This window comes from Amblyomma maculatum, chromosome 8 (genome assembly GCF_055883805.1).
Source record: "Amblyomma maculatum isolate TAMU_Amacu chromosome 8, ASM5588380v1, whole genome shotgun sequence".
Classification (NCBI taxonomy): domain Eukaryota; kingdom Metazoa; phylum Arthropoda; class Arachnida; order Ixodida; family Ixodidae; genus Amblyomma; species Amblyomma maculatum.
In genome coordinates, this window is record NC_139351.1 from 114,690,530 (window position 1) to 114,716,041 (window position 25,512).

Consider the following 25,512-nt stretch of genomic DNA (forward strand, 5'->3'; position numbering starts at 1 on the left):
GATGCATTTCGATGGAGGCGAAACGAAGTGCATTCCTGTGCTGTGCGATGTCAACGCACGTTAAAGAACCCCAGGTGGTCGAAATTTCCGGAGTCCTTCACTAAGGCGTCTTTCACAGCCTGAGTCGCTTTGGGACGTTAAGCCCTACAAACCAAACCAAACCAAACCATTTCACTAGCCCAAGATATATATATATATATATATACCATCGTGCAAATCCCATGCGAAGTTTGCATTGCTTTTCTTCAGATTGTGTTATATATATATATATATATATATATATATATATATATATATATATATATATATATATATATATATATATATATATATATATATATATCGCTTAATGCATGCTCCCATAGTTGCAACCGAGGGGTGGTTTCCTTTTTAATAGCCATCTGAAAATTACACAAGTGATGCAGCTGACAGCTTGTAGTCACATGTTTATCATAGGTGCGACTCAATTTCTGCTGTCTTCAACGCACTGTTCACCCGCGGATAATGTTCAGCCTACACATTAAGTATAGACTAAAACAGGTTCTTATATGGGCAGGTTGATGAGATCTGGCGTCATTAATTATGGCGCCGCCCATCACATGAGCTGCAAAAGGAGAGAAATCAGTAATAGGCTGATAGGAAAATAAAGGCGCCATAATTATCAGATTTCTCGGTGCACATCCGAACCACGCTGCGAGGAAAATGAGAAATGTGGGAATTAAAGAAGAAAGAGAGAATGAGGGGCGTAGTGGACGGTTCCCGAATAATTTCTGTCATGTGGGGATCTTCAACCGTAACCCACGTCAGCTGGGGTTATCCGAGCACCCTACGTTAAGGCAGGCTTCTGCATTCGTATATCACGCAGCTGCATTTCACTATAATTAATAATCCTAATACCCCAACCGGGGAAGGTGTAGGTCGTCAGCTATCTACCTAACCTGACCTCACACTCTTTCTCGGATCTGCACATGTCTCCTGAACTCACACTCAACAACAACTTTTTAGCGATCACTACATTATCCTTACTTCATTAGACATGTGCTCTCGAAAGCGTAAAATTCAAGTCAAGCACACCAATTAAGATGCGTTCCGCAAACTTCTTGTAAATTCAAATATCTCCACTGACTCGTATGATGAGTGGGTTCAATCTGTAAAGCGGGCGCAGGCACAAGCAACTAAAGAGGAGGTACCCACGGTCCCTGCCCAGCACCCAGACCCGCATCTGATTCGCCTGTGGAAGCGCCGAAAACGGATTCTGAGGCAGATCAGGGAGCAGCACCAAAATTACCAGCTTAGGGAGCGAATAGAATCTTTGGACCTTCAAGTCCATTAGCACTGTGCTTCCATTGAGAACTCGAACTGGACAAAAATATGTGATCGGACTGACGGCAGCTTGCATCAAACATCTGCATGGCACCTACTTCGTGCTTTACTTGGTCGGCAACCGCACCCCGTACCAACTCTAGATAAGTACCTAACCGTACATGGCCCAGCACAGCTTACTAATAAACTTCAGGATCTTTATATACCCCCACCACTGCTACGCTTGTACCCATCGTAGTCAGGGCCAGATAACTCAGACCTCGACGAGGAATTCACGCTGGCAGATCTGGACTGGGCTCTCGCTAGAAACTCCAAAACAACTTCCACGGGAGATGATGAAATCACTTACACATTACTCTGGAACCTTCCCGAGTACGACAAGGAGCAACTATTTTCCTTCATCAATACACATTGGTCGAAGGAAACTTTCGCCCAGGAATGGCGTTCCTCTACCATTGTCATGATCCCAAAATCTGGCATGCCGTCGGCCCTGCAAAACCTCCGTCCCATTTTGCTTTCTTGTGTAGCTAAGACAATGGAACGGACGGTGTTGGAACGATTTCAACATCATCTGGAAGCCATATCGTTTCTCCCACATAACCAGGTTGGCTTCCGCCCCCACGTATCTACTTAAGAACTTATTTTGCTTCTCCAGCATACCTTACTTTCACCGCCTTCCTCTCAAGTCCACGCCCTAGTCACAGTGTATGTACGAAAAGCATTCGATAATATCTCCCACGATCATATACTTCGCTGTGTTTAAGAAACTGAGTGTGGGTCCACTCTCTACTTATACATACGCAACTTCCTCAAAGATTGCACTGCATGTTTCCGCATAGCAGGCGAGAATTCCCTCCCCTTTGCTCTCACCAGTGGCACCCATCAAGGCGCTGTTATTTCCCTGCCCTCTTTGATCTTGGTATGGCCCTACTTTCACGCCAACTTCAAAAAATTCCGAACCTGTCTCACATATTTTATGCTGACGACCTCACGCTGTGATGCACACTAGGCTCCCCAGGGGAGGTCGAGGCAACACTTCAACAATTATATCCCAGTTTATGACTTCTGCTGGGCTCCAGCCAGCACCAGAAAAGTCCGAGCTCCTTCTCTTATCGCGTACCCGCTCCCATCCCATATCTCTTCATTTAGCCAACCATCATAACCCACAGGTTTCTTCATGAAGAATTCTAGGCATTAATGTTCATGAAAGGCCCAATCAATTAGGTGTCAATTCGGCGATTAGCACGTGCCGCTCCGTTACTCACCTGGTCAGGCGTGGTGTAAAAACGCCAAGTCGGATTGCAAGAAAAACAAGCCAGTTAGTTAGCACACGCCCTAGCACCAAGCAAAATTTTATACGCTCTTCCGTATTTTAAACTAAGACAACAGCAAACTATAAAAGCTTCATCAGCTCTCAACAGCCTCTATAAAGCGTCCCTTAACCTCCCTGTACACACTTCAAACAAGTGGCTTTATGACACGGGTCTTTTTCTTCCCCTCTCCACATTACTCGTTCTCCACAGAGACAGGCAGCTGGCTCGACTATCTGGCACTTTGCAGGCTCGCTGGCTCCTCGAGAAAGCAAATCTGTTTCCTATCAACCTGTCTATTAAAAAAATCATCTGCACCCCTTCCCGCCAACATGCGCTTCGCCCCTCTGCCCCGTTATACGGCCCGTGGTATGAATAATGGTCGCAGGGAAGCTCAGGCAGCTCACCACAGTCCTCCCTTATCAACACATATATATACAGACGTCACCCTATTGGACACAGGTTCTGCGGCATATGTAATCTTCACCCCTTTGGAGGCGGACCCTTCCCTTCATACATGCGGCCCATACAGCAATCCTCCCCCAATCGCTACTCTAGAGATTGTGCCTATCATTCATGCCATCATGTCCTTCTCTGAACTTCCTCGCACTTCTTCGTACACCATTTCCACTCATTCAATGGCGGCTATTCGCTTGCTGCAGCGTCGGATAATTCCTTCTGACCTAGAAACAGCATTACACCACGCCTTAAGTTCGTTGGCGCCATCGACAGTCACTATACGGTGGGTCCCTGGCCATGCAGGGATCACAGGAAATGAGCTGGCTCATCAGCTAGCACGCGATATTCATATCCGGGCGCCTGTGATCTATTGGTCAAGCCCTCCGACGTGGCACGACGCGTTTGCCTATAAACTCACAATTAAGGAACACTACCGCCAAATAAAAACGTCATTTAGGCACGTACCCTGCCCCCATCGGCATCTCAACGTTGCTCAAGCACATATACTTCGTAGGATTCAAACGAACACTCTTATTACACCTTCCCGACAATTCCATTACCGTCTTCGTTCAGACCCTCCTGTTCCAACTGTCCTGCGCTGTATGCCAATCTAGAACACTGCCTCTACTTCTGTCCAGTCGCCCAGTCCACTCACTACATCCCCTTCCCTTCACCTCCTTCCTGGAGTGTCTGGCTGTCATCGGCACAGATGGAAGACCAGCTTGCCTTGGTTAACCAGGCGAATGATATGCTGAGTGCCTAATTTGCGCTCTTAAGTGTTTTTTCTCTCTCTCTCTCTCTTGCAACCGTAACTCCTTGAGAGCGGGCGAGCATGAAGGAATGGTGAAAGGGCCGGCCGATGTGCTATGACAGGACAGGTCATCCTGAATGAACAATCACGCCACTTCAGGATCACTGATCTAGTGTGCCTGAGTATGCGGATATTTAGTAGGCACTGAGAAACCGGCAAGCTGAGTGATGAGAGAACGCTTGGAACGCGGGCTGAGAGCTCCTGGTGAAGAGCAAACGAACGTGTCCTTAACCGACCATTTGCTGTGCATACGACATTCATATTATCCTCGTGCACAGGTTCGATTCCGACCGCTGGCGGCTGCGTATCGATGGAGGCGAAACGGAGAGGCGTCCGTGTGCTGTGCGATGTAAGGGCATGTTAAATATCACCAGGCAGTCGAAATTACTCCGGAACTCTACACTACGGCTCCTTTTTCTCTCTTTCCGTTTCTCTTCCACGTTCCTCTCTTCTCCTGCGGCGCAGCTCAGGTTCGCCGGGGTGGGCCCCGCCGGGGTGGTGCAGTGGTAAGACGCCCGACTACTGTGCCGGAGTTCCCGGGTTCGAACCCGACCGCGGCGGCTGCGTTTCCATGGAGGCGAAACGAAGTGGCGTCCGTGTGCTGTGCGATGTCAGCGCACGTTAAAAGATCCCCAGGTGGTCGAAATTACTCCGTAGCCCTCCACTACGGCTCCTCTTTCTCTCTTTCCGCTTTCATTCCCACCTCCCTCCCTTCCCTTACGGCGTGGTTCGGGTGTCCACAGAGCAAGTGTGACAGTTACTGCGCCTTTCCCTTCCTGTGAACCAATCGCCAGGGTGGTGCAGTGGTAAGACGCCCGACTACTGTGCCGGAGTACCCGGGTTCGAACCCGACCTCGGCGGCTGCGTTTCGATGGAGGCGAAACGAAGAGGCGTCGTGTGCTGTGCGATGTCAGCGCACGTTAAAGATCCCCAGGTGGTCGAAATTACTCCGTAGCCTCCACTACGGCTCCTCTTTCTCTCTTTCCACTTTCACTTCCATCTTCCTCCCTTCCCTTACGGCGCGGTTGCGGTGTCCACAGAAATCAAGTGAGACAGTTACCGCGCCTTTCCCTTCCTATAAATAAACCAATCCCACAGAAACAAGTGTGACAGATACAGCGCCTTTCCCTTCCTCTGAACCGATAAATATTATTGTGCACCAGGGTAATGTTACCTCACGTTGGCTTGAGACGGATAGACAAAACATGCGCTTCAGCTCTATTCCCAAAGATTACATTCGCGCTTGTAATATTTTATACCTAATACATTGAATTGGTCAAGTTCGTCTGATGCTTTTAATCATCAAAACTTTCATATCTATTTACCTATCATGTACTTGTTTATAATGAACATTAGAGCAACTTATTAGTACAGTTGGATTGGATGTTTATCTTTTCAGTTCCCGCCTCTCGCCGAAACTACTGGAACAGCCTATTAGTTTGCGAAAGAGTGTATACACAAGTGATGAATAACAAGCCCACAAACCTTTAAGCGCTTGTTATTCTTCGACCACCCTTTGCGTTTTCAATGCGGCTACGTAGAGGGTTGTCTCTATAGCGTCTTTATAATAAATTGCGCAAAGGCGCTGGATGTTTCTAGTAATAGTCGCTCACTGTCCCGCTCCTCCTCCCTCCAAGCTCTCCCTAGAACTCCACAAAAATTCCGCTACACACAGAAGTAGTAGCTCGTATCAAAAATACAAACCATATATTTTTCTTAGCCCGTAGTTCGCTATAGACCGGCGAAATAAATTTGTTCGAGGGAGCCAGCAACGTAAGCGCGACAAGCCCGTTATGATTCACTTCCCGAGAAGCGTGCTTCACAATGGAAGAAGGATGCTGCCACGCTTCCGCAGTCCCTGTCATCTCACGTTATATAGAGCCCTTTATCCCTTCCAGTAAAGAGTGAACGGTCTTATGGCATGGGGGCTAGAAGTGAGCGGTGAATCTTCGGCAGAAAATAAACGTCGTGACTGTGCACGTTAAAAGCCTGGTGGTTCTTCCCGAAGGCAGGAATAGGGCTTGATAAAGTGGTCCCGTTGTTCGCTTAGGACAACAAATCTATTCGGTGTTTAGGGAAAGCTTGTGGTTCCCCACAGCAAGTTAGCCGCAAGCACAGTAAATCATGCCGACCCGTCAAACCATGTCGAAAAGCCTCCGCGTATATGATATAATCACTAAATACACACTGTCCTTGCGATTGCTGTATATGTTTGCGCCTATATTTATTTGACAAATTATTGTACACTGTGTACAATTTCATTTACGATTTCATTCAAAATCGTATATATCATCTTTACAAGTAGCCAATTATTGTTATTTTTTTAAATGTAATTAGTGAATTTTGATGTGTTTCCTCGTCATGAGGTATGTTATGTGCAGTGTCTCCTGTCCTTAACCGTGTACGGTTTCAGTTTTGGTCGTTCGTCCTCACACATGTGAATGTATGGTGTCTAATAAAACATTTTCTAAACACATCCGATTTTTTTTTACTTACTATACAAAGATACGGAATTATGACTATAGTACGCCATACTAGGCTCAAGCATGTATATCCTGCAGCATTCCACAGTGCTCATACAGTGATGCTCCCTGCTGAACTGAGATGCGTTATAGAAGCTGAGTAGCTATCAATTTAGGCAACAGAATATGTGTTTGTGGCTTCAAACCCGGCCGCATTTTGAAGTACGTAAAATGTATTGTTTATAGCTTATGGGGTTTGACGTCCCAAAGCGACTTAGGCTATGAGAGACGCCGCAGTGGAGGGCTCCAGAAATTTCGACCACCTGGGGTGTGTACTGACGTCGCACAACACACGTGCGCCTTGCTTTTCGCCTCCACCCAAAAGTGGCCGCCGCAGCCAGGATTCGATCCCGCATCTCTGGACCCAGCAAACAAGCGCCCTAACCACTGCGCTATCTCGGCGGTGCAAGTACATAAAACGTAAAAACGGTGGTTGGCAAATAATAATGCATACGTAAGGGCATTCAAAAGTGGTTCTAAAGGACACGGTAATGAACTGCACAAGAAAAAAGTCAAGTACCCAAGAATGACACTTTTAAAGAACGCTGAAAAGTGAAGGCTGCCACAACAGTGACGCTCACATGCCTCAGTATTAGTGCGACACGTTAATATCGATTAATAATTGTTATGACCGAAGCTGTAGAAGTACAGCCGGCATCTCCTTTATGTAGAGCGCTCGGGAGGCACACGTCCCTGCAAATATGGCCAGATATTGCCGCTGCTGGTGTGTTCTTACGGCGACACGCGAGTGAAAGTGATGCCACGGGTAGCCACAATCAAGGTAGACACTAGCACCTAGCTCAGAAGTCTGTAACTGGAGTCTATGCTCGGCTTTTGCAGCCCGATATGGTCTTGTTCGAGCGCTCTGCACAAGGTTGACGCCGACTGTACGTGACGCAGTTTAGCGATTCCTTGTTCTCAAATTTTTTCGTACAACGACAGTACAATAAATACATTATAGAATGCATATAGACAGTAAACGTGAATCTCCCCTAATGGTGCAATGATAAGTTCAAGAATTCTCATTTCCAGTCGGTTGTTTTTTCTTTTTCCATATTTCTTATTTCACTCAGAGGCTGAAGCTCTACCACGGGATCCAGGAGCGGTGTTTGTTAATGCAGCGCAAGGGGTGCTCACAGCCGCGTATACAACAACGAGACACCGCTGTCTGCGCTGGCAGTTCTCTCTCGCGTGACCATGGCTGCGTTAAAAATATTAGCCACAAGCGAGCGCACAGTGCTTGAGAAAACATCGCGGCCGCGATCAGCCTCCCCCTCCTCCTCCTCTTCTTTGATTTTACTTGTATCTTTTTCTGATTCCCTCTCTAGTTGCTGTCAATGCGTGGCATTTGACGGCACAGAGTCGTAAACACCTCCCCCCCTACACCCTTTTTTTCCCTTTCTTACTCTTCTCTTCCGGAGCGGGCGCTTCGACAGAGAGCATGCGTCGATCAGCGCGCGGACGTGCATCGGGTAAGTTATGGGTTGTTTAGGTCAGGTGCCACGAGCTCCTGTTAGCGCTTAAACGCTCCTCTGCACCGAACGTGCACAGAATGAAATACAAGGGTTAAGCAAGTTGGATGCGAGTCCATTTTTTTTTACGTGCGTTTATCCTACTGGCTGGTTATGCCGGTGATATAACCAAACAAGCGCGAGTAAACATGCAACTTCGAAGCCCGGCGACAACTTAGTTTGGGCTGCAGTGCGTCAGACGGGGGACAACTGCGATTTGGGAAGCGCGTATTATGCACTTGCATATATCTTGTACAGCTCAATTTACTTCAATATCATAGGATCCATTTTTTTTTAATTCAATGGCATCGAAATGCATTATTTTATTAAGTGCCTCCGCGGACGTGTAGGTTTCACCGTTGTCAGGTTGGCTTGGGTGAATGTACAGTTTAGCTAACACAGTCAACTGTTAAACCACACCATTGTGCTCGCGCCGTCGAAAACGAATTCTATAAGCTTCGTCTTTACACAACGGGGAAACAGTAAAATTACCAAATATACGATGTTTATAATGAGCTAGCACTAAAGCTTCTATTCACCCGAAAAGACGTTGCCAGTTTGTGCGGCGGTCTCGATGCTGCGAAGTCGCGTGAAGATCAGTTTCACTGGCCACAACACGAGAGCGCTACGCCATCGCCGCAGTCAATCACCCAAAGTGTTTAGCTGCAACACTCTCTTCTCATTATCTCTTTTACCCAGTGTAGAATAGCCAACCGGAAACCTTACTGGTTAATATCCTCACATTTCCCCTCCCCATCCTCCTCCTCCTCCTCCTCTTCTCACGCTGTGCACTGCATGTTTTCGCCTTCAACTTACTTCAGTGCGCATTTGTTACAGAACACATGGCTATCGCAATGGCCTCTTAAGTTAAAGTGTTCCCAAAACTTTGTAGTGCGTTACCGTAAGATCCCAATCGCTCAATTCATCGAAGTTTGTCTGAAGAAGCCTGATTCTGAAACGTTGAGCCGAAAGCGAACTGAAACGTATTGCCCATACTTCGCACTTGCTAAACTAAGGAGAGCAAACTAAGCAAAGCCGATAATATCACGCACCAGACTCTTGTAGGAAGTGGGGCAAAAATATGCTCACAATGCTATGACATTGCCAAGGTTCGTATTTCTCTGAGTAATACGACCGTTATAAGCCATCACAAGTATTTTATGAATGTTTTTGTCGACTTGGCATGCGTGGCACTCAGCAAATCAGAGAGAGCTCGGCCCCAAGTGGCCTGGTCAACCATGGAATGTTTTCATACGAAGAACAGGACCACTTGTAAGCAGCAAAATTTGCTCGAGCAACCTCATCGTCTTCTAACGACCGAAGTAAAACAGCCTGACAGGACACATATCCATCTGATAGGAAGAACGAACCAAAATTTCATACAACTAACTAGTACCCTATAGCCAGAATTCGTCGGGAACGCAGTTGAAAAAAATATGGTCGCAGAGCATAAATTCACGAAACAAGCACTGGCTCTCCGGGCTATTCATTAGCCGGGATGGAACCCTGGGCAGCTAGGTAGCTTTCGAACAGTACCAACCAACCAAAATCACATCCCTTCTCCTCTAGTGTTATGAATAAATGCGACGGCATTGCTATCAGGTGTCACTGACTCGACAGTTCATGAATGTCGTAATTAGATTCGGTGCGGAGGAAACGAAGCGCCGCATTTTCATAGTCCCATAAAAGCCTGTACACACGAACTCGACAGAGTCGGGTAGAGTTGACCTTTCGAGAAAAACAAAAACTAGTTGTCGGGCTCATGTATACGCAGTCGGGCCGAGTAAAATAGGCGGCGGAGCCAGTCGAGTTAACTCGCCTGCAGGAGGTTAACTCACTTGACCTGTTTGCCTAGAAGCATGTAGATGCTGCCGAGTCAGAGAGTTGAAATACGAGTAACTCTGGTCAAAAAGCTTCTGGCGCGGCTACGAGCGTCTGGGAAATGGAATGCTTTCTAGCCGTCGTCAGCGATAAAAAATGACGAGCGAAACTATCGACAGTAAAAGGCAACACGGAGCAGTAAGCTTGTGCAATAAGTGCAAATCTCGATGCTAGGCGCCGCTGCTATACTTACTCTATTAGAAGCGAGTTACATGTAGGCACAAAGTTTTTTTTTGGGGGGGGGGGGGGTCGAGTAAGCGTGACCTCACTTATCCGACACTGACTCGACCCGGTGCTACCGAGTCCACGTATGTAGAGTCGACTATTTGTCGGCGGGCTTTCATTATACTGACACATTGTACCCTGCAGCAGCATTGTACCCCAGACACACTCGCGCGTGCGCATTTTGTATGTATGTATGTATGTATGTATGTATGTATGTATGTATGTATGTATGTATGTATGTATGTATGTATGTATGCATGTATGTATGTATGTATGTATGTATGTATGTATGTATGTATGTATGTATGTATGTATGTACGTACGTACGTACGTACGTACGTACGTACGTATGTATGTATGTATGTATGTATGTATGTATGTATGTATGTATGTATGTATGTATGTGTGTATGCATTTATGTATGTATGTATGTATGTATGTATGCATGTATGTATGTATGTATGTATGTACGCATGTATGTATGTATGCATGTATGTATGTATGTATGTATGTATGTATGTATGTATGTATGTATGTATGTATGTATGTATGTATGTATGTATGTATGTATGTATGTATGTATGTATGTATGTATGTATGTATGTATGTATGTATGTATGTATGTATGTATGTATGTATGTATGTATGTACGTACGTACGTACGTACGTATGTATGTATGTATGTATGTATGTATGTATGTATGTATGTATGTATGTATGTATGTATGTATGTATGTATGTATGTATGTATGTGTGTATGTATGTATGTATGTATGTATGTATGTATGTATGTATGTATGTATGTATGTATGTATGTATGTATGTATGTATGTATGTATGTATGCCGCGTACGCAACAAGAAACTCGCAAACCAACTTTCTTTGCTAGTATATTCTGATGCGCGATTCTCATTCATTTTACTCATACGCTGCGGGCGCCAGTGCGGAGGCTCATTTCCATTCATCGAGCCGCCACATAATCTTCCAGTTCATGGCGGTGCAGTATATTGATATGCTGTAGGAGTTGCCGGTTCCTCTTTCATGATAAAGAACATGTCAGATACTTCCGCGTCTAAGCACAAAAGGAAGCTTTTAGCCAACGCAACTAGTTCCGCACTTATGCTGCGGCAACCAAAAAAATTAATGCATTGCGTTGTAGTTCGGGATATTACATCGCCCAGACTGCGGCAAATCTTGATGACGCCTAACTGCATCGCAAATGTGCACCATATCCCCTAAGTGCTTCCTGTTCATCAACACAAAGACAAAGCCTGACCCCAGAGCAACCTGTATGAAATCTCTATTTTTACTAAACGTTTTCACCACCACCAACACAAAGAACAGGTAGGTTCACGTTCCTAAACCTGCCAATGCGAGTGGTGCAAGAGCACAATCTCGGCACGTAACTGCGCCTTCAATTGCTGAAAGTCTCAACCTGGCAGTCGCCTAAATTGTCGATCATCCTCATCGTTATCACCGTGATCATCTTAGCCTAAGATAAAACCACTAAAATGGCAAATCTATTGCCTGCCATTGCAAGGCTAGTCTCGCGAGTAACCAGTAAGGCCTAAACATCGACAGTTTTTCTCATTGGAACAAGGCTGCGTTTTGATACCGACCGCTGAATGCGGCAACGCATCCGTGTGTCGAGCGTGGATCATTTGCTTTTGAGGTACGCCGCATGCGTAGTCGTCGCCACCGCAATCATGAACCAATTACCCACTGTCATTGCCGTCGGTGTTCCTGTCATCTCAAATTAGGTGACTTCGACTGCACAACAAAAGCTTCCATTTAGCCTAAGTCTTGGTGCAAACCCAAATTTCATATTCTGAGCACAGTCATTATCCCAGTATTAGCGGTATGCCAAAATATCATATGGGAAATTATCACTGTTTGTGTCACCAACAAACCTATTGCCAGTTTTCACACCGAAATTCATTAGAATGTGTATTGCTTCATTGCCCCATTTTGAGATTTCTCGCTGTATGAGATAACGTACGGTATTAATTGTTTAGTTACCTGCTTCCTTTTACCGCGTTCAAGGCAGTTGACAGCAAATCCATTTGTGTCGGAACACGCCCCCTGAAAGAGCTACCACCGTGAAAGCATGGTACAGACAGGAGTTTCCGCGAATTGGAGTGGAGTACGCTATTACCGGAAGCCGGGGCCGTGATGCCGCTGGTAGAGACGGCGAAGGTAGATGATGTGCTGATGAGACAGCCCTAGGGCACCGATCGTGGCACTACGCGAGCTGGGACCAGAGCCCCGGCTCTTCGTCGGTTCCTCTCGAACGGGCGACGTTGACTTGGACGACGGCTTCGAGTCCACCGCTGGGGGCGCCGACACCAATACCGTACGCGACGAAGACCTTAATGTACCACCGTCATCTTCCGGGGTGTCCGCAGCCACGATGCTGGTCGTCGCCGAAGACGAAGACTCCCGCGTCGCGGGTTCATGAGGTCTTGTGGTGGCCAGCGCTAAGCCTAACACCGACGCCGCAGTGAAGATGACACCCAATGCCGTCGACCAGGCGAGCACGAAACTGGCTGCGCTGGCCAGCAGAAAGCACACGGCGAACACGACGGGCACTGAGGATAGGGAACCGCGCAGATCCCACCACCACACCGACGGACCCACGGCCGCGGCGCCGAGCACCACATCTGAGCAGCGGCGAGGATGGCCGAGCCCAGCCGTTGTTGCCAGGACTTTCTTGGGAGCTCCGTCTGCCATGGGCGCCACGGGATGCACGGTCGCGCTTGGAGGCTTCAGAGTATCGCGTTCTGATGAGAACGCCAACGACACGACGCGAACTCAAGATGAAAGCACTCAGAACGGTTTTGGCTCACCGAGAAAGACGGGGAGACAGTACGAGGATAACGCCGACTGGTGTGAGCTATGAACTAACTATAAACAATTCGTTCTATAACGAGTCAACTGTTGGCTTACAAGAGGATGACACAACATGATCATAAGTTAGCAAAGTTCGAGAACTGCACTTTTTTGCGTATTAAATGACTCGGAAGGCTTTAAACAAGCTGAGTAAACTACTTTATCGAATCATTGTGACAGTAGAGCTAAATTAGACGAAACAAAGTCTACAGAAGTTTTGTATCATGGATATGTACAGTAGCCTTCACTACACTAGAGGTTACCTGAGCTTTCGTGAAGGATTGCCCGAACGGGATGTTAACTTACCCTCGGCAGTTTACACGTAGTCAAGCGATTGCAAAGGTACACTCAAATGGCTACCGGTGAACTATTTTTACAGTGAAAACTAGCCTTGAGATTGCAGGCACTTAGGCAGCGGACACCTACGCGGCATTCTTCAAGTAACCACGTAAGCGCGTGTGCGCTTCATAGCACAGGTGCGAGCATCACAAGCACTGTTGGCAACACGGCACGCACTACTCCACCAATGTGCGATCAAACACACGGGCACACCAGAAGACCAGCTCCCACGGAAGTGTATCCAAATTGAGGGGAGCGCAGGTCAGCCGACGTCGAGATCAACAACCACAAGGCGCACAGCTCCCACTAGCATCCGCACTAGTATATCCGAGCGGCGGTCAGCTGACGTCAGCCCTTCCGTCAGCTTCCAGATTCAAATCTCTTGGCAGCTGAAGCCGAAACAGTGGGCGCGTGAGTAACAATAGGACAGTGTCATCAAGCCGAAACGCAGATCTTTGTCCAACGTTGCGCAGACTCGTCCATATATCTTGTCTCTTGAAATGTCAGATTCTAGGGATCAAGGGTTCACAGTTCTAAGAGCCGTTACAACAGAGCGAGTCAAGTCAATGTGACGAAGCTTCTTACTGCAGCGAGAGTGCGAGTACAGCGCAAAGCGCGTAGGGGTAACTGTCACTGGACTTTCGCTGTCCGTAAAGATGCCTTCGTAAATGCAACCAGTACATTTGAGGGATCGTGATGCTGTCAAATGGGAAAGGGGCACAGACAGTCAATGACGCAGAGCGTAGACGACAGGTACTGATGCTGACCACAGTATTACCGGATTCAAAGGACAGTACACAAGAGTACTCATTGGGGACACCACGAAATCCGAAGCTGGAGACAAGACTACGTCACATCACCACCGCAGTCGAAGCCGGACCACGACGAGCCTTCAAGCACGCGAAGAACCAATGACAAGAGTACTGAAGACTTGCGAGAAGCACTGGCCCAGAATAAACATTCACAACCACTGTCGTTGCGAAACACATGGGCACCAGTCTGAGGCGCAGTATGCAGGCCGGTCGATGTTCATCGCGGGATAGGATTCTATGTTCGCAGCGCCAATGATCACGCGATCTTCTACTACGATTCTCGGAGCAAATGGGTCTCGGTGTATCCTTCAATCCCCGTCTCCCTTAAAATGTCAACACCATAAACACCACGTTGTCATCGACGTCTTGGCGGGTCCCAAAGGACAGTCAAGCCCGGACAAGTCCGGACAAGACACGAGGTCCGCCTGAGCAATCCGGCCTGGAAGGTAGGAATAAACTCCCAGCAATGTTCACCAGAGACCACAATGAAAATAAATAAATCAAGCATCCGATAGTTTAAGACCAGTAAGCAGACAGTCTATGACGAATCACTAATGGTCAACCCTGTCGACACTTCGTGGTCATCGACGCGGGAAGGTTCCAGGGAACAGTGGAGCCGAGCCAAGACACGAGGTTTTCCTGGACGTCCCACGTCGTGGCCTTTGTGGTGGCGAAAATCGTCCGGCAGCAATGGCGGTGGCGGGAGCAGCAGAAAGCGTTCGCGTCAACAGCGAACGAACTGCGGCGCATTATCGCGAACAAAGACAGCCAGGTTTCCAAAGCCCCCACGAGCGCACCCTCCCCCTAGTCGACGGGTTGTACGAAGACGAAGAACGTCGCGATCAAAACAAGCGGGCTGCGGCGGCGGGCTCGCCTCTCGCAGCAGGCAGCATCGGCAACACACAGACACAGAAGGGAGGTGCGCGTGCGACTTGGGTGCTCCTACGAGGGGCTCGTCGCCTGAGAGGAGGAGAGAGCCAAGCGGGCTCCACGGTCCGCGACAGGGATGGAGCGAAGCAGCTCCTCGCTTTCCGCTGCTGCCGCTGCTTGCTGCTTCTGCTGTCCTGGCTTCTGCACTCTCTTGGGCACACGCGAGATAGTCGGGGAAGGAGGGGGGCCAGGAGGGAAGAGAAGTCGGCTTTTCCAGTGCGAAAGGAAAGGCCGGGAGAACGGCGACCCGTGCCGCTCCTTGGAACAGAGCCGGGACGGTGCCCCGTGGCGCTAGTTCAGCCAGCAGCTTCACCCCTCTACTTTCCCTTTCTCTCTCTCAAGCCTCCTTCCCAACCACGCGCACTCGAGCTCAGACGTACGGAGTTGTGAAAGGGAAGCAGACAGAGAGAAACAAAAAGCTGCGAGGAAAGAACACAAGGAAAGAAAAAAGAGAAAGAGAGAGACAAAAAACAGGCGTTAGTGCCAGCCTCCAGCCCAAACTCCAGAAGAAAGATGAGAGAAAGAGAGAAGGAAAAAAGAAAGAACGGGTAGGTGGCTGTTCCGCCGGGAAGCCCTGCTGCCGAGCTGAGGGGCCTGGAACAGAGAAGCCCGAGCTCTTCCCACCTCCCCCTCATACCGCCGCCCTCAAGCTCTCTCCACGTCTACAGTGCGTGTCGCTCGTGAGCCAAGATCCCGGTCGACGCGTGTGACGGGTGCAGAAGCCCCTCTGTTTCCTCTCCTCCCTTCTCTTCACATCTTTATGGGTCTTCCAGAATACACGCTCTCCCATCTCCTTTGGTGGAAACCCTTTACGACGACTCTCGCTGAAGTGGAGGGGGAGAGAGCAGCGTGCCGGAGAGGCTTTGTTTTGACGACGAGCAGCGATCAGCGAACGTCTTTCTTCCTGTGGTCGGTGGGAAACAGGCACAACGCTAAGATGTGCATTGCTTCCGATGTTGCTACAGCGTAATTGCGGCCATCATCTGACGGTGCAGCTCGCCCATATGACGCACCAGCAGAGAACAATCTTCTATGTGGCAACAAAGGAACGGTTCCTGTATGTACGATGGAGCTTCTGTTTCTTAATGGGACTGATTCTTCCGGGAGCTGTCATAAACTACGAAAGAGGCAGCGCAAGAAACTGTAGCGTACGCCAAAAAACGTTTATCCCTTCCGTTCATCTTTATTTCGCCGGCGAGTTTATCCGGAGATGATCAAGAGGCAATCCCTCACTATGGAAACTCATTTTTATCACTATATTAAAATTAAAGTGAACAAAAAATTCATTAATTGATATATTGAATAACTGTTATTATTGTAGTCTTCCTTAATCAGTCCCTAACGAGACAGCGTACGCGCCGCCGAAAGCAAAAATATAGAACTGTGCCGGTATTGATATTTGTAGCTACGGTGATAATATTGTTTGACCGGGAATATTTGGTTCAAAATCTATACAGGCCAGTTTCACAGAAAGAGGAAAAGTTGCCGCGCTTAAAGGCCTTATAATTTACGGGAGGACGTAAAGAAACCACGGTGGGACAAAAAAAAAAGAAAAAAAGAAACAGTACTCTTCTGACAACAATGGCAGCGGAGAACGAAGCAAAGAAGCATCGTCGGTGAAGGAAGAGGAAAGGCAGACAATTTTTTGGAAAATAATGGGGCTGAAGGAAGGAAGGTAAGTCACCTTTGGCAGAAAAAATAAATGGAGAAGAATAGTGAAGCTCTTATTGCAATCCTGTTATGACCCGCGGGAACAATTTGCTTCTATGCACTTCACGGAAAGCGATCGAAATTTCCATTTTCCGCTCGCAGACTTGGGTGGGGTGGTTTCATCTTCTATTGTCGAATACACTTTGTCTGGCCTCCACTCAGAACTGCGTCGATAACACTTCAAAAATTTCAGGTCTCGCGAAATCCCAATATCCCGATGAAACGCCAGTCCTTTCGGTACGAGACCAAATTTGCGGAAGTATCTGCTATAAAATGCAAATCAACTCCATGATTCGAGACAGGTGATCTTACGTCTACATCCAGGAATGGCTTAAAATGGATGACGTTACTGTCAGCGCGTTCGCTTTAGAGCAGAATAAGAAGTACTTAAGACACTGAGCGACAACATTTTGGTGCCAACCTTTTAGATCCTGTAAGGGCATTTATCTGCGACATTTGCTCTTCTGGAGCTGTCGTCATGAAGAAAGTGCCATAATGCTCGGAATACATTGCACAAACGGTGTACATACACTTCCCACAGCTCAATTTCGGCTGAAAAATATTTATCAAATTTTACATTCCCGATGAGCCCGATATATACATGTGATGAAAATTTTAAGATATATACTGAACAATTCTGAAGAAGAAACTGCCGTGTAACCGGCCGCTATAGATATTTCACAAAAACTGTATTAACGAAAATTATGGTACATTACTGATGTTTTCAAAAGAACAGGACGATAGCGTGCAAAACCTTTCTTCTTATATATTATTTCTGCTATATATTTTCTCTCTTCGTGGATACGGAAACATGCACGTTTTATGGCGGGTATAGAGCGTTAGTTAGCCCTGCAACAGTATTTTTTGTCTTCGCAAAAACAAAGATGACGAGGTCCCTTCTTAAAGTTAGATTTTCCGAAACATCGGCAAGCAGGCAGTAATTGTAATATTTTCAATACTATTCCGATATTGTTCCGTGTACGTGGTCTCCACTCTTTCATACATATTTCATTTCTCTTTTACCTTCTGTTTATACTCCACATTTCTTTTCCTATCATTTTGGCCCCCTTTCATCCTAAACTTTGTCTTAAAAGAGATGTATATGATAAGCACGCAGGGAATGCCATTTTGCTAATAAAGCAAAAATAATAAAAATAGATACAGCACTAACTTGCCTAAACTTTACAGACCCGCCTCCTACCCTGCGGATGTCAGTGCTCTCGTGTGGACCAAACCTAAGAAAGAGACTAAGATTTCTCGCATTCTTCCCACAGTTAGACATACGCACCCATCAATTAGGCACCGACACATGTACTGCGTTTCTGGCAACTGTTCATAAGGCCGCAGCGCGCACTAGAGTATTCGCTCGCTCGTGGACCAAAAACAGTGTTAGTGTCCTGGATGTGTCTCTCGCTTTTAGATTCATGTCTTAGCTAACCTAAAACGCGAAAAAAATATTTTGTTAATTGTGCATAAGGAAGCACAGGTGAATGTGGCATGGCTTCAAACTGCAGCTTGGTGCTTGCTTGCTTGGTTGGTTCATAGGAAGGGAAAGGCGCAGTATCTGTCCGACTTGTTTCTGTAGACACCTGAACCCTGCCGTAAGGGAAGGGAGGAAGGTGGGAGTGAAAGTGGAAAGAGTGAAAGAGGAGTCGTAGTTGAGGGCTACGGAGTAATTTCGACCACCTGGGGATCTTTAACGTGTGCTGACATCGCACAGCACACGGACGCCTCTTCGTTTCGCCTCCATCAAAACGCAGCCGCCGTGGTCGGCTTCGAAGTGCAAGTTCTAGTTGTCACAGAAATAACTATTATAGAGAGCCCTGCCTGGCGTGCTCATGGCGTACATCGTCAACGCTCGGTCACGTGATCAACTACGGGTCTTCACGCCACCAGCGCAAACCACATGACTGTGTGCCCGTTTCAATAGTTGTGGTGGTACCAACTGTCGCCAAGATTGCAGGCCTCAAGGCAAATCGCAACTGGCGATTCGGAGGGAATTTTATTCACCTAGAAAGAGAGGAACGTGTTTATATCCGCGACGTGGGCTCAGATTTTGAGGTTTGATTGGACCGCGACGTTACGGTCACCTCATGGTCAGACATCTTGCTCCTGCTTTAGATCACCCATTGAATTTCGCCATTGGGCATTACACTAATGTCTAGCCATGAGCAAATTCAGACAGCAGTAAAGCGATTACTTTGATTACTTTCGGTGGGTTATGTGTTTTACGCGGAATAGCGTAGACAATTGGCTCCGAACATTCAAATGATTTTCTTGTGTTCATTAAGGCTCTCATTATCAATGCTGTGACATACATTTTTGCACTCATTTAAGGCTAAATCAGACACCCCATAAAGTTACCACGGTGATACAAAAAAAGAAAAAAAGGATGTACGCATGATTGAACAGGTGAAGACCTCGCTGGTAATATCACTCACTGTGCCTATCATCGAGACCTTACCGCCATTTTTCTATTTTTCTTGATTGCCTATTGCCCCCGAACTCTGACAATAACCCTCGAGGGACCGTATAACGACGTGCCCAGGGGCGACGCTGGACTCGCTTCGACTCAACTTCGCACCTGTCACCTCTCATAATGTGTCGGAGCTAAAAGAGAGTTCGCGCAATAACGGAAGTAAAACTTTTAGTCCCTCTACCAGCGAGAGCAACCAAATGAGTGGGCGGAGATCGAGAGACCTCACTAGATAGAAAGGTTAGCTTCCTCATCAAGCACAAGCGCTATGCTGCGAAGCCGCCATAAAATGTGCAATTTCAATCGACAAAGAAAACGCCTCCGGCTCATTGACGCGCGAGGCGAGCGGAGCGTCAGGGAAAAATCAGGCGAGAGGCCATCAGAGCCCGCTCGTAATAGAAGGCACACCAAAATTTGAAAATGCTCTCGAAAAGCGAGAACAAAGAAATAGAGGAAGGGAGAGCTAGGCTAACAGATAGGGAGAAAGAAGAAAGGAAAGAAAGAAAAGACTAGCGTCAATAACGAGGGCACGAAGAGGGCTGAAAAAGAGCGCACGAAACGAAAGAATTAAAGTCCAAGCAACAGGCGAAGGTACCTCCTCTCCTCTTCAAAGAAAAAAAGAAGGGACGAAAAAACACAAATAACAAAGAAAAGAAAGCAGAAACAAAGAGCCGCCGCCTTCAAGAAACGAACGAAGCGTCCCGGAATACTATGATTAATAGGCAAAACAGAAAGAAGGCATTGAAAAAAGAAAGAAAAGGAAAGGAAAGCCGATGTATTGATCGTTTCAATTTTTCTTGAAAGTGGAGAAGAGAAAGTAATCCTCCGTGGAAGCAATATCAGGATACATCGTGAACTATAGGTACAATTTTCTCCTCCTTTTTATTTTCATCCTGTATAGCGTCGCAGCTAGAAACGTTCTATTCGTTTTCTCTTTGAAGCAGCGAGTGCATTATGCCGTCCGATCGACGGTGCAAGGTTAAGGAAAGCAGGAATGCAAGGGGAGCGGAATATTGCTCGCGTGTTAAGTCTGAAATTTCAAGTTTGAATCATGAGACCGCCAAGCAGATGTTAAAAATAAAAAAAAATTAGGCACTTCGTAGACTATCTATAGACGTCCGTGAATAAGGCATATAGATTATCCATAGATTTTTTGGTGATACACTAAGACAAATTTAAGACTGTGTTTAAACAGTCTCAAATTTTAGGTTGGTAATTTCCGGAATAAATTTTAATTCAATTTTATATTGTCTATAGATAAAAGAAAATGAAAGTTGTTCTAGACTAGTCCATTGATAGGTCACAGATTGTCTATAGACGAAAAGACTACATAATTTCGTCTACAGATCATCACCAGACAAAAGAAACGGGTCCAAAGAATGCAACTGAGTTTGAAAAAGGCTATATATTGTCTACAGCCCATTCATTTATAAAAGGAAGCATCTGCAAAACGTGTGTGGTAGTCTGCTGATCATTTTGATAAGCGGGAACAACCAAATATGTTTAGACGCTACCCGAGCAGTGCTGTTGTGTAAGAGTCGGGGGCTTGAGTGGACACATTGTTTTACAACAGTTCCTCCGCAGTTTGCGCGAAAGTGAGAACGCGAAAAGAAAATAAAGAAGCAACCCAAAAGAATGATAAGCCGTATTAACTAGTGATTCTTACGCAAACCGAGGGCATATAATTCGCTGGTTTAGTCAAGAAAGTAATTGCCCTTCAGTATTCACCTCTTTGGAGAAGTTCAGCCATGGCTACAGAGGTCTCTAAGAAAGTTTGTAGTTCAACGATAGTTCGTCCTGATCGGCAGCTCGACCCTGGGACCCGATCCAGGTTGTTGATGAATTACACTTCGGCATGAGGTGTTGCCTGTCTTGATTTGCTTCGCCGGCGAAACGGCCACCCGGACATGTAATGGTATACTGTGTTCGATCCTCAGACGAGATTGAATTTTACTTGAACTGTCTGTGAGGTTTCTGCGAAAGCTCCACATCATTCTTCTGCAGATTCGCAGCTCCAATCAAGTTCATGAGAACCAATAATTCCCTTCCTAATTAAAATCTACTCTATCTTGAAAAAGTATTCTTGACGCATTAGCTCTTACCGACGAAGAAGAAGACCCTGAATACAGTGGCAGCATTTGTTCGCCGTCAGTGTGGTAACGCCTGCCTGTGTTAAGCTGAGCGCAGGGATCTCGGGTTGAAAGAAATAGTGTGGGAGGACTGCTGACGGACCGAAAGATGCGCAGCCAGCATGGATAAAAAAAAATAACGAAAATGACGCTATTGACATCCTAGTCAAAGAGAAGGCGGGAACTTAGAGAACTCAGAGAACAGGTCACTGGTGGTCTGTTAGGTTGGCTGATGATTCCATGCGAAAAAAGGAGCCGGGTCGATTGCACCACATAGTAGAATGGCCGCCATCAAGTTGTTGATGCGGATGATGTTAATTATTAAGGTAATCTGTAATAACGGCACGCTTCTCACACACGCTTCTATGCATTACAGAAAGGTCGCGAAGAAGGAAGAGGTTTTACCTTCGCACCATTCCTATTTACAACAAAAAGGGTAGCGAGGCGGCGCCACCAGTTTGACAAATAAAGGTAGTCTGAAAAACAATATAGGAGAAAACAAATGCATGCAAAAAAAAAAAAGAAAAAAAAAGAGACACGCCGTGGAGTGCCGTGCGCATATAGAATAGATTTATATTTTGCGCTCGCATTCGGGCCGCTTTCTTTACGCAATAACGCGTATTGTGCCCACGGAATCTGTAGCATGGGCACTGTTACAAAGCCGACCTCAAAATCAGTAGAAAGAAGAACGATATAAACAAGACAAAATAGTGAAATACAAGGCAGAAAAAAACATCAATTCATAACTAGAGTGATATGATGCAGACGGCGTTCAAGGATAACTTCAAGAAAAAAAATCTGTACAACGAGAATTTCGCCATTGCAAATGCACTATGCTTTGAATCGAGGTAGGTATCCCTTAACGTGGTTTCTTATATGTACGAGAATAATAAAAGCCCGCTCTAAACGCATTCTTCTGAGTCACAAAACACATGACGCAAAAACCACGCCGAGAAAGTGCATATGCAGCTTCGAGATTCTGGAGTCGAGTCCCGTGTATGCAGCTTCGAGATTCTGGAGTCGAGTCCCGTGGGATCTTGTTGTGCACTGACATTGGGCCCGCAGCCTTGAAAAAAAAAATGAATTCGTAAGGCAACGCATGTATCGCAATGGGCAACAGAGGTAGTTTTGAAAAGAAAAAATATACCGGACACAAGTATGAGAGTGAGCTCGCTACGGACTCGCTCTCGTAGGCATATGGTCGTCGGACTCGGTACGGTCGTCGAGCTAGGATTCCCGGGGGATACGCATTTCTGTTAGATCTGCGCAAGGTAAAAGAGCGTCAGCATGCGGAGATGCTAAAACAGGGAGAATAGGCGACAGTTCCTAGGAATGTTACGACTTACCAGATGGCACTGATAACCCCTGGGACGTTACTCTATAGCCCGCGCTAAGGGTGGCAGCAATATTGATCGGTAAACCTAACCGAAGAGAAAACAAACGTTTCTGTGAAGCTGCTCAGTGTTTTCAACCAGCTCCGGGAGTGACTAATAGTAACTATGCTCACACTTTGTGCCTTTTCCTTGTCTATCCTTCCTCCCTCCCTCCCTCCCTCCCTCCCTCCCTCCCTCGTTCTCTCTCTGCACTTTCACCTCGAGAATAATGTCACCTGACAGACAACATTTGGAGCGGGGCAACTCAGCTTAATAATACTATCTGTGTTGTACTCACGACAGCCTCAGGAGCTTGTGCAGCTACTTAATCGGTCTGCATTCTGCGTAAATAATGCTTACGCAATTTCTTGCGGAGAATCAGCGGCGAATACTAGAATAATGCTAGAATAATAAATTGCGTAATAAGCTGATTAGTAGAACAACGATGATAGACCCATTAGCCACGGCGTCCGAAGTAACTTGCTCTATATTAAGGAAGAGCAGTACCAAGTACCAAAGGCGATGCGAAGGATGCACATGACTCAGTGGATGAAGCGTTTAGCTCTCTTATAACTCCTTTTACGTCGGTACACAAACAATGTTTTCCGTACACGCCTTTTAACAAACATAAGCGAAATAGGAAGCCGTAAATCACACCTAAAATTCTTAAAACAATATCTTTTTAAACTGTACCGGAACAAACCGAACTCTACTTTAAAGAAAGCCAGAAACGCGTATCATATCAACATGTTTGATGATGTTAGTAACCAGAAATAAGTGTGGAAGAAGGTGAATTTGCTTTGAAACCGAATTCGTCAAATCGAATGGATACAGTTATTATCGACGGCGTCAAATACGCTGATTACGGCTTTGCCAATAAGTTTAATGGCTACTTTTCTGGGCTAGTGGAGAGTGTTCATAATCTTGAGGCGCTATTCTATGTTAACAAAGACATTAGTAATACTATTTTTATGCAATGCTGTAATGAGGTGAAGTGATGTAGGTGTTCAGTTGAACAAAATAACAGCGAGGACCCCCTTGGCCTTATGTGGAAGCCTCTAACTCACATCTATATATCGCTTAACTGGCATCTTTCCAGCAGGAATAAAAAAACAAACAAACAAGGTTATTGTTTCACACTAAGGAGGCTCAAGAGACGTCATTAGTAATTGTTGACCAGTGTCCCTGTTACCGGTATTTTCAAAGGAGCTGTAAAAAAAAAAAAATAAACGTTCGACTTTTTAGTTTCTTGAAATAATTAAAGTAATCACACCGCTACATTTTTGGTTCAGGCCAAAATGCTCAACAGAACTTGCACTTTTGCATCGAAAATAAATTATTATCAACACCATAGGATACATGAAAATGACATTAGGAATATTTATTGATTTCTCGAAAACTTTCGACAGAATCAACCACCTTACTTTTATTAAAAAACTTTCCATTTATGGTATTTGGGGCACAGCACTGGAGTTAATTAATGGTTATTTGAGTGATCGACAACAATACGTGTCAGTCACAAATTGCAGCTAAACATGCACACAAATATATCATTGTGTCCCGCAAGTAAGTATTCTAGGTCTTTTATTATTCGATATATACATAAACGATATAGTACAAGCAGACCCTGAAGGAGATTTTGTTATATACGTAGATTACACAGTCCTTTTTTTTGGGGGGGGGGGGGGGGGGGGGGGGGCAATGTGAACAGTTTAGTCCGGAGGGCAATGAACTGCCAGAGAATCTTTATTCCTGGTCTCGTAGAAATGCCTTACCAATCAACACGAAGACTAAGGCTGTATTTTTTTAGGGTAAACAACGTGCAGGTTTCCGATTGTACGCGCTTATACTTAAGTGGTAATCGAATTGAAATAGTCAATGCAGTTAAGGCGTTGGGAGTTCTTCTCAATGAGTATATGCGTTGGGTTAACTATATATATTTATTATAAATTAAATTATCTCGAGCTATAGGTATATTCAAGAGATGTCAATGGATGCTTTCTGGTAAAATGAAGCATATCTTCTATCATGCTCTGTTTGAATCGCATGCCAGATATTGCCACAACCTGGTGTGGGGGTAATACTCCAAATACTAATATCCGGAAACATATTTTTCTCTTCTCCTCAGCCATTAATTTGACTGGAAATAAACCTTGAATATAGAAGTTGCATCCCGGGAAATAGCCTGCCCAGTTGGTACATGGTTCGTAGCAAAACAGCGCGCAGGGTAACGGGATATAGACAAGATGAGAGAGACGAAGCGTTGCTTTTTTAGGTTCTTCCACATGATGTAGCGAGTCGCGTGACCGTCCGCGGAACTTCTTGCAGCCTTATGTCCCCTTCTCCTGGCGGGGCCTCCCGACAACAGGCGATTTTCAGGCAGTCCTTGAAATGCTCCATTTGGTGCCAGGCCTTTGAACGAAGCAAGCGGGATACCCTAATTCCATCCCTGTCGGAAAAAAAAAAAAAGCTACAGAAAATTTTCTGTTGTTACGACAAAATTTCTGTGCGGTTTTTGACGGGAAACCTGTTGTGACAACAGAACGTTCTGTAGTAACGTCAGAAATTTCTGTAGTTACGACAGCAAAGTGCTTCAGAACTACAGACAACAGAAATATATTACAGAAAAACTACAGAACTACAGAAAAATCTGACGTTTACGACAGAACTACAGGATATTTTGTCGTATTTTTGACACGGTTCTGTAGTTTTTTTCGACTGGGATATGCTTTCCTGAAGGAGGTAGCGATTCGGCTAACTATCGTACATCAAGCGGAATGTACATGAAGACGCAGCGCTGTGTCTGTGTTCAA

The 25,512-nt window shown here is 46.0% G+C and overlaps 1 protein-coding gene and 1 pseudogene across 4 annotated transcripts in view; one reads left to right on the forward strand and one right to left on the reverse strand.

Moving 5' to 3' along the window:
* dnc (phosphodiesterase dunce) overlaps positions 1-25,512 on the reverse strand; it is a 526,810-nt gene that overhangs the window by 311,642 nt on the left and 189,656 nt on the right. The window contains exon 1 of one of the 4 annotated variants that reach the window (XM_084577292.1): positions 12,197-12,848. The exons of the other annotated variants lie outside the window; for them this stretch is intronic. Within the exon in view, the coding sequence (XP_084433418.1) occupies positions 12,197-12,771 (575 nt within the window). The 5' untranslated portion in view covers positions 12,772-12,848. Of the gene's footprint in view, positions 1-12,196; positions 12,849-25,512 lie in introns of those variants that run through there. 4 annotated transcript variants of the gene reach the window in all.
* LOC146182241 (uncharacterized) lies at positions 1,784-3,855 on the forward strand (annotated as a pseudogene).